General features: G+C 45.3%; 1 protein-coding gene across 1 annotated transcript in view; it reads left to right on the top strand.

Moving 5' to 3' along the window:
• Positions 1–53: 53 nt before the first annotated feature.
• The window catches only part of TAF8 (TATA-box binding protein associated factor 8), a 26588-nt gene continuing 13574 nt past the window's right edge, over positions 54–13067 (top strand). Inside the window, exons 1-5 of the mRNA XM_006148570.3 lie at positions 54–767; positions 1497–1653; positions 3998–4096; positions 5473–5535; positions 8284–8408. Of these exons, the coding sequence (XP_006148632.1) occupies positions 723–767; positions 1497–1653; positions 3998–4096; positions 5473–5535; positions 8284–8408 (489 nt within the window). The 5' untranslated portion in view covers positions 54–722. The remainder of the gene's footprint in view (positions 768–1496; positions 1654–3997; positions 4097–5472; positions 5536–8283; positions 8409–13067) is intronic.

The following is a 13067-nucleotide window of genomic DNA, read 5'->3' as shown; positions in this document are numbered from 1 at the left end:
CACCCCCCCCCTGCGGCCCTGGGTCCCGAGGCGATGCCGGTCGAGATGGCCACCGGCAGCCGCGTGGACGCAACACCCTGGAGGCGAGGCCGGAAGGGACAAGCCTCCGGCCGCTCCAGCGCCTGACGAGCTCTCCTAACAAGTAACGCCGATTCATTACTGGCGAGAAGGCTGCAGGATGCAGTGTACGTCCTGGACCAGGTGGCCGTAAAACTACTTCCAAGTGGGCCATTGACAGGCTGCAGGGTCGTCATCCGCACAAAATCACAGGGCTGGGATGCTCAGGGTCCCCTAAAATTCCGCGCACGAGAGACTCGCCTGCGGAGCTCATTAACAATAGCCTGCCCAGCCCCGCAGAGCGTGCAGTCACTGGGAAGCGGCGGCGCCGGCCCAGGTGTTGCTAATGACCGCAGGACTTCGAAAACCCTGAGAGCCTGGACGACCTCCTGGATCCTTCCAGGAATGTGCGCTTTAGGAGAAACAATTCACATTAAAATACGCTGCTTTGAACTCAGTGCGACCGGGAAGGCATCTTCCTGTCCCTTTCCCACCCCTCGGAAGGCCACCAGAACCCCAGGCTCACAAAGGTCACGTGAGCCGGGCAGCCTACTCACCACCCCCCTACGCGCCCGGCTTCCGAAGCGCTAGGGGCGCGCGCTGCTCCGCCCCGCGACTACAAGTCCCATCTCTCCCCGCGCTCGCGCGCATTACGCCGGAGCAAGATGGCCGACGCGGCGGCCGCAACCGGGGCCGGCGGCTCCGGGACGGTAAGGGCAGCATGCGAGGGGCTGAAGGTGGGAGAGTTCAGGCATTCCGTGACTTCCCCCTGGCCTGAGCAACCAGCTCATACCCAGGAGCCCAGCACCATCAGGGGCTCCGAGTGGAGGGTCTTTCAAGACGTCGGCGCCCCCCCTCCTTGGGACTTGGCGGCGGCCTCTCGAGTTGGGGGACCTATGTCCTGATTGGCTCGTTCCCTTCTGGGGGGGTTGGGAACCCGGAACATCTCCTGATTGGTCCTGAGAAGCCCTTTTTACCTTCTTATTGGCCAGCTACGGGTGGGCGGGATTCCTTTTCAAAATATTTAGCCTCTCTGCTTTTCCACGCCGTGTCCTTTGCCCTGCTCCCCACGGCGTCGTGTGTTTTTGATAAATACCTAATTTTCCGGATTTATCAAGTGATGTGGACATGAGAACAGGACAGGGGTTCCTCATCTGCTGTCGCCCGGAGTTAGATTCATTATTTAATTCGATGACCTGCTAAAGTAGAAAACGAAAGCAATTTTATCCTGTTGGAACCGTACGTTTTGGGCAGAAAGGCCATGCATCTAGATCGCTCGGGGTGCCAGTTCATACTCAGTGGTCCAGTATCTGTTAAGTCTAAACTGTAAGCACTGATTGAGTAGTAGTTAGCCAAGGAGCTTTTGCTTGTTGGTGTGTGAACTATGTGATTCCACGCTGTGGATGGGACTTTTCTCTCTCTGGGCCGCTGATTCACAGAGATCAGGAAGTAAGCAGTCCACCAACCCTGCTGATAACTACCATCTGGCCCGGCGGAGAACCTTGCAAGTGGTCGTGAGCTCCTTGCTGACTGAGGCAGGATTTGAGAGTGCTGAGAAAGCATCCGTGGAAACATTGACAGAAATGCTCCAGAGTTGTGAGTATTGGAGAAACTAGGTCTTCGAGTTAACCCTCACATCAGTTCTGTGCGCGCATTGTGAAAACATAGGAGCGGAATTTAGAAAGAGGAGTGATAAGATTTACAGGCTTTCGAATCAGCTCTGAGTGTAAATCATCATTCTGCTTCTTAGAGCTTGGGCAAGTCATACAGCCTCTTGAACTTAAGTGTCCTTGTTTGTGAGGTGAAGATAATTTGTGCCTCATGGAGTTGTGAGTGTGAGTGAGGTGTGAGTGAGATGTATCAGCGTTTTTTTGTTTTGTTTTGTTTTTAACTTATTATTATTATTATTTAGGTTTTTGCCATTGGGCACAAGTACTCACTAGAGAGAGACAGAAACAGAGGGACACATGGCTAAAGGGAAAAAGCACTCCCTAATGAGGCATGCTCGTGCTACAGTTTCTCCTCCTCCATTTCCCTATCCTGTCAGGATTTGGGGCACACATACATGTATGCTCAGTGCTGGGGCCAGGATTCAAACTGCAATTGGCTGTGTGGGATCTGGTTACTTTAACTGCTAGGCTACGGGCCCAACTCAGTAAAACAGGTTTTTATTTATTAAAAAGCTGTTTTTAATTCTTTTAAAAAGAATTATTTAATTTTTGTTTATTTATTTTTATTTTGTAATTTGACCAGAGAGAGAGAAAGGGGGAAAGTGAGAATGCAAGCCGCCTGGTCCAGGACGCGAACCACAGTCAGTTAAGTGGGAGTCTAGCATCTTAACCACCATGCTATCTGCCAGTCTCAGTAAAACAGATTTCTAAAACATAATGTACAATTACACATTTCATCATTAGTCAAAGCCATGAGGTCGTCAAAAATTATATAGCCTTTAGGGCCAGCAGGTGGCTTGGTGGTTAAGGCTCTGGACCTCTACATGACTGACCACGATTCGAGTTTTGGATCTGGCAACTTGCTTTTACTCTCTCTCTGTGTCTCTTTCTGGTCAAATTGAAGTATAATGATAATAAAATAAAAATTTTAAAAGTTTTTGGAGCCAGCTGGTGGCAAGGTGGTTAAGGCACTGGATTCCCACATGGCCAACCATGGTTTGAGTCTCGAATCTGGTGGCTTGCTTTTTCTCACCACCCCCCCTCTCTCTGTGTATCTTCCTGTCTCTCACTTCTCTCTAGTGAGTGCTCATGCCCTATAGCAAATTTTAAAAATAATAATAAATAAAAAATAAATAATTCCTTTTAAAAAAAGTTATTAAAATTGTTTTTAAAATATTATATGGCCTCTGAAAAACTATGAGAGAATGAGAGTGAAAAAAATCAGTATATTAATTATATTACAAAAATAATTTGATCTGTGGACTTTGGAACAGATTTCAGGGATTCCAGTAGGTTTCTGGAACGCACTTTGAGAGCTTGTATCTTAATGGGATGGACTAATAATTCCCAACAGATAAGATTTCAGTTCTTAATTAGATCTTGGAATTAAAAGGCCACATGTGGGACCAGCTGGTGGCATGGCAGTTGAGATAGCTGGATCCCACGTGGCTGACCATGCGGTTTGAGTCCCAGACCCAGCAGTTTGAGAAACACACTGGGTATTGCACATGGTGGGTGCCTAAAATGTCAAGAGGAGGATGGAAGAGAAGGGATTGTAGTGCGGCCATCCCCCCAAAGGGTGCTTTCTCGCTTTCTCTTTCTCTCTCTGTCTCTCTCTCTCCAGTGAATGCGTGCATTCTATAGCAAAGTTAAATAAATAAATAGCCACATCTGGAGGCCGCTGTTTATGACTTGCTCAGGGCAGCGCGGGGATTTGGTGATAGGTGTTTGGTTAGACCCCTTCCCTGTTAAGCACCTCTTGCTTTTATTTTCTAAACCATTGGGCCCCTGGAATAGATATTTCCTTATCTTTTTGGGTCCCTTTGTACAATGAACAAAAACTGCAGACCCATCTCCAGAAAAAAGTTTTTGTATGAATTTGCTTTTTCTAGATACCTCATCTAAGTGGTCTCCTCAATATTTGTCTTTTGGGGTCTGGCTTACTAAACTTAGCATAGTGTTTTTAGAGTTCCTCTGTATTGTAGCGTGTGTCAGAATTTAAAGCCTTTTGAAGGCCGAGTGATAGTCCATTGTTTGTAATACCCCAGCTTGCTTATCCGTTTATCTGTCAGTGGATAATCTACTTGTTTCCATCTTCGGCTGTTGTGGATAAAGCTGCTGTGGACATTGGAGTATGCGTGTGAGTCTTGCTTTTGATTCATCTGGATTCATACTTCTATGCCTAGAAGTAGAATTGCTGACTTGTATGGTAATTCTGTTTAACTGTTTGAGGAACCAGGAGAAAGCCTTTACGCCTTTGCCCCTCTTAGACATTTCAGAAATTGGGAGGAGTGCCAAGTCGTACTGTGAGCACACAGCCAGGACGCAGCCCACACTGTCGGATATTGTTGTCACGCTCGTCGAGATGGGTAAGTACACCGCCTCACTAATTCTTTAATTTAAAAATATTTCTCTTTCTTTCTTTCTTTTTTTAGATTTTTGCCATAGGGCGAGTACCCTTGCCACAGATACAGAAAGAGAGGGAAAGTGAGAAATCATCCCCTGCCTGGCATGGCCATGTTGCAGTCCTTTCTCTTTTACTCTCCTCTCAGGGTTTTGGGCATGCATGCACATGCACCTGGTGTGATTTTTAAGCCACCAGGCCTGGGACTGGGACCATGTAGTTGGCCATGTGGGAGCCAGCACCTTAACCACCACACCACCTGCTTGCTCCACCCCACTAATTCTTTGATGAAGCTAAGTTGGGGTTACAAGAGAGGAAAGAGTCCCTAGGAGTCAGCCATGTCTCCTGAGTGTTCTTGGATCCCCTTGTGGGGGTCTCTTGATTTGCTTTTGTGTGTGTGTGGTTTTATAACTTTATTTTAAAATCAGCAGTTAGTTCTCATCCACATTGATTGTAGATTTTTTGAAAGTGGTAACAGGAAAATAGGTTACCAGAGTGTAGAACTTCTTGGTGAATCTTCATCCTCATCATGTTTTCTGAGCAACCACCCTGGATATGGTGTGGGGTGTTCCTTATTCCTTTGTCCCAGACAGCTTTGTTGAACCTGGGATTAGCCTGCACATCTGGAGTTCCATCTCCTTCATGGCAATTTCTGGATCTCTCTTAAGTCATTGAGTGCCCAAGGGACACATTTCTTTCTTTTTTAAATTATTAAACATTTTTGAAAATTATTCTAATGTTTAACTCTTATTTATTTAGTTATTTTAATTTGGCCAGAGAGGGACAGAGAGAGAGAGAAAGTTAGAAAGCAAGCCACCAGGTCTGGGACTCAAATCACAGTCGACTCTGTGGGAATCCAGCGCCCTTAACCACCACACCACCTGCCAGCACCCCCGAGGGAAACATTTCTTGAAGTCACGTCTTGAAGTCACATGGATGTGCTTGTGAATGTCAATGGTGTATTCTCAGGTCTCCACTTTGGAGATGGCAGGATGGCCCTTCTCACCACCCTTCTTCATGGGAGCCGTTCTGCCCAGCCTAAGTTAGAGAGAAAGACCCACCTGATTTGCTTTTAGCTTGAGAGACTTACCTGAGCTTATTTAAGAGAGTTACTAACGCTCTGTTGGGGATTCTCCTGGGTTTCTTATGTGTGTTAACAAAGTACTGGGTCATTGGAAAAGTCATGATGTATTTTTGTATGTTTCTCTGTGCAAAAATGCATCAGGAGTTTTTTAAAGCCTCAGTATCTAAGTCTGGAGGTGAAGCTGCTTCTCCCCAGCATTACTCCCATTTCTATATGCCAGTGACCTTAGCAGTGGTTTTTGTTTTTGTACCTCTTAGGTTTCAATGTGGACACTCTCCCTGCTTATGCAAAACGGTCCCAGAGGATGGTCATCACTGCCCGTAAGTTGCTGAACTGAGGTTCTCAGTAAGTGTTCAGTTACTGAATAGGGCAGAGATTAGATTGTACCTACTTCCTTGTTGCAGGTTCCTGCTAATCATTGGGGCTACCTGTGGTATAGTCTCTCTGGCCTTAGCTTCAGAATGCGAGGTTCAGTCATCAGGAAACTGAACTGTCAGTGAGATGCTGCTGTGATTCTTGTGCTTTGGCCTCAAAGAGTAAATAATGCTTCTATAAAAACATAAACATTCTTCTTATTGTTTTTTTTTTTTAGGGAGGTTTTTTTGTTTTTGTTTTTGTTTTTACTGTAGGGCATGTGTGCTCACCAGAGAGAGACAGAAAGTGAGGAATCACCCCCTGAGGGGATGGTCATGCCACAATCCCTTCTCTTCCTTTCTCTTCTTGGGATCTTGGACACACATGCACATGTACCTGGCATGAGTTTGAAACCATTGGGTCCGGGACTCGAACTGCAGTCGACTACGTGGGAGTCCAGCGACATAACCACTATGCCATCTGCTGATCCCTCTTGCTCTTTCTTAGGTCCTGGGTTGGTAATATACTATGGCTTGGGACTAGATATAGCCCACTGCCTGTTTTGTTTTTGTTTTTTAATTTTCTTTTTAAGAATTATTTTATTTAACTTTATTTTTATTTTTGTTTTGAGTAGAGAGGGACAGAGTAAGGGGTAGGGGAGTAAGAAAGCAAGCCTCCATGTCTGGGACTCGAACTGCCATGTGGGAATTCAGTGCCCTTAACCACCACACCACCTGCTGGCCCCTTACTGCCTGTTTTTATAAATAAAGTTTTATTGGACCATAGCCATATTTACCTTTTTTTTTTTAAATCTTCTATAGGGCACATGTACTTGGTGGAGAGAGAGAGAGAAAGAGAGAGAAGGAGAAAGAAAAAGAGAAAGAAAGAAAAGAAAGAATTACCCAGAGAGAGACGGAAAGTGAGAAATTACTCCCCTCCGGGCCTGGCCACACCACGATCCCTTCTTCTCCCTGAATTTTGGGCATGCACGCACATGTCTGGTGTGAATCTCAAGCCACTGGGTCTGGGACTTAAACTACATGGTCAGCCATGTGGGATCTAGCCATCTTAACCTCGATGCCACCTGCTGGCCCCATAGTGCCTTCTCTGTGCCTACCTTCAGGCTCTGATGTCAGAGTTAAATTGTAACACAGATTGTATCACCTGCAAAACGTAAAATATTTATGATTTGACCCTTCACCCAAAAAGTTTGTTGACCTCTGCCTGAGAGAAGACTAAGTGCCATAAATTGAGTGGGGATAACTTATTGAAGCTTGTAGGACCTGGGGACAATTCATTAGATTGTTTGTTTTTTTTTAACAGATTTTATTATTTTTTTAAAGAATTATTTTTATTTATTCATTCATTATTTTATTTTAATTTGACCAGACACACAGAGAGAGAGAGAGAGAGAGAAAGGAGGAAAGACAGCCACCAGGTCCAGGACTTAAACTGTGGTTAGCCATGTGGGAGTGTCCAGTGCCTTAACCACCATGCCATCTGCTGCTCCCCTATTATTATATTTTAATTTGACAAGAGAAAGATGGAGAAAACATGTGAGAAAGCAAGCTGCCAGGTCCAGGTCTTGAACCGTGGCTGGTCACGTGGGAGTCCAGTACCTCAACCCCCACACCACCTGCTGGCCCCAATTCACTAGGCTTTTAAAAATCACGTTTTCTGTGTTGACATCTTTTTAAGTGGAGAGGAGCAGCTGTTATTTTCAGTTGTCTCTTGCTGTCCTTAAGCCCACACTTACTTTCCCCAGCGCGGATTATATCTTCCTTATCCGTGGTCTCTGAAAAAAGAATCCTGTCTTCTGTGGTTCCTTGGCATGCTCTTTAACACGGTCACAGCCACCCACCCACCTACCTTAGTGGCTTGTGGGCTGATTGTCGTAGATGGGAATGTCAGTTGGGGTCATCTAGCAGGACCAGGCACTGTAGGGGTGACCCTCTCAAGTCTTTAACTATTGAAGGCCTTTTATTGGTAAAAATACAAAGTACTGGGGCCAGCAGGTGGCATGGTGGTTAAGGCACTAGACTCCCACATGGTCGGCTGCTGTTTGAGTCCCAGACCTGCGGCTTGAAACTCAGATCAGGTGTGTATGTGTGTACATGTGCAAATTCCCAAGAGGAGAATGGAGAAGAGGGGACTGGAGTGTGAGCATCCCCACTGGGAGGTGATTTCCCACTTTCTGTCACTGTTTCTGGTGAGCACACATGCTCTCTAGCAAAAAAAAAATCTCTCTTAAAAAAAAAAAAAAATCATGGCTTGAAAGTGGCACTGTACAGACCAGCAGGTGACTCCCATGTAGTTGACCACAGTTCAAGTCCCAGAGCCAGTGGCTTAAAGCTCAGGCCGGGTCCTGAGAGGAGAATGGAGGAGAAGGGGTTGTAGCATGGCCATCTCCCCCGGTGGTGATTTCCTGTTGTTTTCTGTCTGTCTGTCTGTCAAGAATGTGTACCCTATAGCAAAAATCTCTCTCAAAAAAAAAAAAAAAAAAAGCAAGAAAGTAAAGAAAATGGCGCTGGGGAATGCACGTGCCCTACGACAAAAACCTAAAAAGGAAAAATATATGTAACTACCTGTTGTTTAGAAAATTTAGGTCATCTGGCATTTACTTTGCAAAAAAAAAAAGGTTTGGGCAGAGATCATGATCTGTAAGCAAACCAGGGCCGTGGGTATGGGAGTAACCCGTGGCGTGTCTGTTGCAGCTCCTGTGACCAATCAGCCAGTGACACCGAAGGCCCTCACCGCAGGGCAGAACCGACCCCACCCGCCACACATCCCCAGCCATTTTCCTGAGTTCCCTGATCCCCACACCTACATCAAAACTCCGGTGAGTGACAAAGCCACGCTGGGCTGGGACTATGTAAACTATGTAGTTGGTGCCTACTGACTGTCACGCTGGAGTCCAGAGGTCGGTTGGTAAGAGGTGGTTAAGAACTCAGTGTCTTACATTATCGAGAAACAATTTGGCAGATGAGAATTAATGTCATCAAGTGTGTCAACAAAAGTATAGTTAAAGAAATTGAAGCTGGGCCAGCCAGTGGCTGGTGGATAAGGCAGCTGGATCCCACATGGCCTACTGAATGGTTCAAGTCCTGTACCTGGCGGCTTGAAAAATGCTCTGGGTATGTGTGCATGCTTGCCCAAAATCACAAGAGGAGAATGGAGAAGGAATTATGGTGTAGTGTGGCCTTCGCCCCAGGGGGTGCTTTTTCATGTTCTCTCTCTCTGTCTCTGATGAGTGCAGGTGCCCTATAGCATATTTATTTATTTAATTCCATTTGTTGTTATTATTATTTTTTAATTTGACCAGATTGAGAGAGAGAGGGAAAGCGAGAAAGCAAGCTGCCAGGTCCAGGACTTGAAACACCGTAGGCCATGTGGGAATCTAGCACCTTTATCCACCACGCCACCTGCCGGCCCAGCATGTTTAAAATTATGTATATCAAGCCCGTATCCAGTATATACATGATTATTTATATGAACATTATGAAAATTATAATGTAATATTGTACTAGAGCAACGTTTATTAAAAAGATAATCTCAACCTTAACCAGAGGTTTGGGATATTTGTAACCTTTTCTTTTCTTTTCTTTTCTTTTCTTTTCTTTTCTTTTCTTTTTTAAAGAATTATTTATTTAATTTTATTTATTCATTCACTTATTTTGACCAGAGAGAGAGACACACAGAGACACAGAGAGGGAGAAAGTGAGAAAGCAAGCCACCTGGTCAGGGACTTGAACTACGGTTGGCCATGTGGGAGTGTTCAGTGCCTTAATCATCACATCACCTGCTGGTCCCCTTTTTTTGGGGAGGGGAAGAGGTTTTTTGCTATAGGGCACATGCACTCACCAGAAAGACAGAGACAGAGAGACAGAAAGCGAGAAATCACCCCCCAGAGGGGATGGCCATGCCGCAATCCCTTCTCCTCCGTTCTCCTCTCAGGATCCTGGGCACTCACGCACACGCGCCCAGTGTGAGTTTAAGCCACCGGGTCCGGGACTCAAACTGCAGTCGACTCCGGGTCGGGTCCGGGACTCAAACTGCAGTCGACTACATGGGAGTCCAGTTACATAGCCATTACACTAACTGCTTGTCTCCTCCTTTTTCTTTTCTTTTTTTAAGAATTATTTATTTAGCCTTTTCTTAAAATTATTTGTTCATTTATTTTAATTTGACCAGAGAGAAAGAGAGAGAGAAAGTGGGAAAGCAAGCTACCAGGTCCAGGACTCAAACCACAGTTGGCCATGTGGGAGTGTCCAGTGCCTCAATCACCATGCCACCTGCTGGCCCCTTATTTGTAACCTTTTCAGTGGAAGCCATGTGATTGCCTCTGCTCTCATAGTGTTTTTTGTTTTGTCAGAACGTGTACACTTGCCAGAGAAAGAAAACATTCCTCAATGAGGCATGGTCATGCCACAGTGCTCTCTTCCGTCCAACCAGTCCTCCCTTCTGTCAGGATTCTGGGCATGCATGCTCATGCACCTGACATGTTTTTCAAGCTGTCAGGGTTCAGCCATGTGGGAACCAGTTTTTTTGTTTGTTTGTTTGTTTTTTAAGAGAGATTTTTCCTGTAACTGAGAACTTCATTCTCAGGAGATCCCATTGAAATCAGGGTGTCATGCGGTGTACCATATGAAGGGAGATGTATTGTGCCCTGTAGATAGAAGCTCTTAACGAGGCATTAATGAAGCCCTTCTTCTTCTAGGAAAGAATGTACCTAGGTTGGGAGAGTTACTTGTAGCCACTGAAGTTTCTTAGGCCAAGAAAAAAAAATTAAGTTTCCTTTTTCTTTCTTTTCTTTTTCTTTTTCTTTTTTGCCATAGAGCATGTGTGCTCACCAGAGAGTGAAAGTGAGAAAGCCCTCCCTAGAGGAGATGGCCATGCTACAATCTCTTCTCCTCTATTCTGCTCTTGGGATTTTGAGCACACGTGCACATGTACCTGGCATGAGTTTCAAGCCACTGGATCCCGGACTGTGGTCTGCCATGTGGGAGTTCGGCACCTTAACCACTACGCTACCTGCCGGCCCTGGGATTCAGTTTCCTTAACCATTGACCTACTGGGGCAGCCCTACTTTTTTGGTTTTTGAATTCATGGTTTAATACTTGGTGGAGGGGACCAGCAGGTGGCATGGTGGTTAAGGCACTGGACACTCCCACATGGCCAACCGTGGTTCGATACTCCCAAATAGCCAACCATGGTTCAATTCCTGGACCTGGTAAGCTGCTTCCCCCTCCCATGTCTCTCTCTGGTCAAATTAAAATGAATGAATAAGTAAAATTAAATAAATTATTCTTTTTTTTAAAAAAAAACTTGGTGGAATAGGGGCCAGCAGGTGGCATGGTAGTTAAGGCATTGGAATTCCCACATGGTCAACCGTTGTTCGAGTCCTGGACCTGGTGGCTTGCTTTTTCACTCTCCCTTTCTCTCTCTCTCTCTATCAAAACTCATGTGGTAAGTAAGTAAGTAAGTAAGTAAGTAAATAAATAAATAAAATAATTTTAAAACTACTTGGTGGAATAACAAGTTGGAGGTCTGACGTAAGCTCAGTTCATGTTGATACTTTAACGGTTCTTACCATTGAAAAAGGAGTGTCACAAAGACGCGTAGCATCATTGGCCGCCCTTCATATACTATCAGCTATTTTTTATTCCCTTTTACCAGTTACTGAAAGAATTTATTTTGAGTTCACTTCTCTCATGAGAGAGACAGAGACAGCATCCTCATCAAGGTCCTTCCAGCCGCCTTTTCAGCCAGCCAGGATCATGGGCGTGTAGTGTGTAAGGTCAGCCCAGGAGCCAAACCCCGATTTTCCAGTTGGATCCAGCATCGCAGAGCGGTGCACCACTACTGTGCAGTTGTGGCAGGGCCTCTGAAATGTTTCTATTAAGCTTGCAACTTACCGAATGTCAAATACTGTCTTAGAAATATTTACAAGATTTTGGGGCCAGCAGATGGTGTGGTGGTGGGGGCACTGGACTGCCACATGGCCAACCATGGTTTGAGTCCCGAACCTGGAGGCTTGCGTTCTCATTCTCCCTTGATCTCTCTCTCTGTCAAATTGAAGAATAACAATAAAATAAGTAAAATTAAATAAATAATTAAAAAAAGAAATAATTTCATGATTTTGTATTGTAATGTTTTTGACAGTTATGGTAATATTTTTATTTGGAGAAGATGTTAAGCACGTCAGAAAATGTGCTCCTGTGTTTAAGCATAGATGAAGAACTGTTATGACCACAGTGGAAACATTTCCAAGTGCCTCCTTCAAACACTATTCCAGTGTCATAAACAGTAGTTACATTTTTTGGTTATTAAAATGTTACCTTGGGACCAGCAGTTAGCGTAATGGCTATGTCGCTGGACTCCCACTTAGTCGACTGCAGTTCAAGTCCTGGACCCGGTGGCTTAAATTCCTGCCGGGTGCGTGTGCGTGCGTGCCCAAGATCCCGAGAGGAGAATGAAGGAGAAGGGATTGCGGCGTGGCCATCCCCCCGGGGGGTGATTTCTCACTTTCTGTCTCTCTGTCTCTCTCTGTCTGTCTGGCGAGTGCACATGCCCTATAGCAAAATCCTCTCCAAGAAAAAAAAGTTACCTTCGCCCTTACCATTCAGTGTCTGGCCTGTTTCTCGTTCTGATGAGACTGCAGTCATCTTTCACTCCCTGACAGGTTGCCAGCAGGCTTGTAATGAGGAGGAGGAGTAGCAGCCTGCCATTTCCTCTTCACCTGCACTTAAAATAATATCCTCATATTAATCATAATATCTAGGGACTGGTGAGTCTTGTGGTTAAGGGCGCTAGACTCCTACGTGGCCAACCACAGTTTGAGTCCCAGACCTGATGGCTTGCTTTCTCACTTTCACCCTCTCTCTATCTCTGTGGTCAAATTTAAAAATAATAATGACAAATAAACTTGAATAAAATAATTTAAAATAATAATACCTGTTTCTCTGTGGGAGTCATTTGGAGCAGCCTGTCCGTTTTGTGAGGGCTGACTTAAAACAGGATGGCATGATCTGTAGATCCTTAGGGGCAGCCACTCACAGACTGTAGGATGTCACATTACATGATGGGACCAGTGGTCCCTGTCAGGGGTGCCCTGCGGGGACTCCCCCTCTATTTTTTTAAATGAATTATTTTATTTAACTTTATTAATTTTTTAAAATTTTAATTTGACTAGAGAGGGACAGAGCAAAAAAGAGAGACCGGGAGGTGGGGGAGGAGTGAGAAAGCAAGCTGCCGGGTCAGGGTCCCAAGCTGCCATCAGCCGTGTGGGAGTCCAGTGCCCTTAGCCACCATGCCACCTGCTAGCCCCTCCCCTTCTTTTTTAAGGCTGTGGCTCTTACATCTGAGGCCTGCTGTCATGGAGCCGAATAAAGGCCCAGGGTCAGTCTGTATAGTAAATGTTTAAAATTAAAAATGAATTTTTAGGGAACCAGCAGTTAGCGTAATGGCTATGTCGCTGGACTCCCACGTAGTCGACCGC

Source organism: Tupaia chinensis, unplaced genomic scaffold (assembly GCF_000334495.1).
Source record: "Tupaia chinensis unplaced genomic scaffold, TupChi_1.0 Scaffold000238_1, whole genome shotgun sequence".
NCBI classification, from domain to species: Eukaryota; Metazoa; Chordata; class Mammalia; order Scandentia; family Tupaiidae; genus Tupaia; species Tupaia belangeri.
This window is presented reverse-complemented; position numbering and strand designations above follow the sequence as displayed.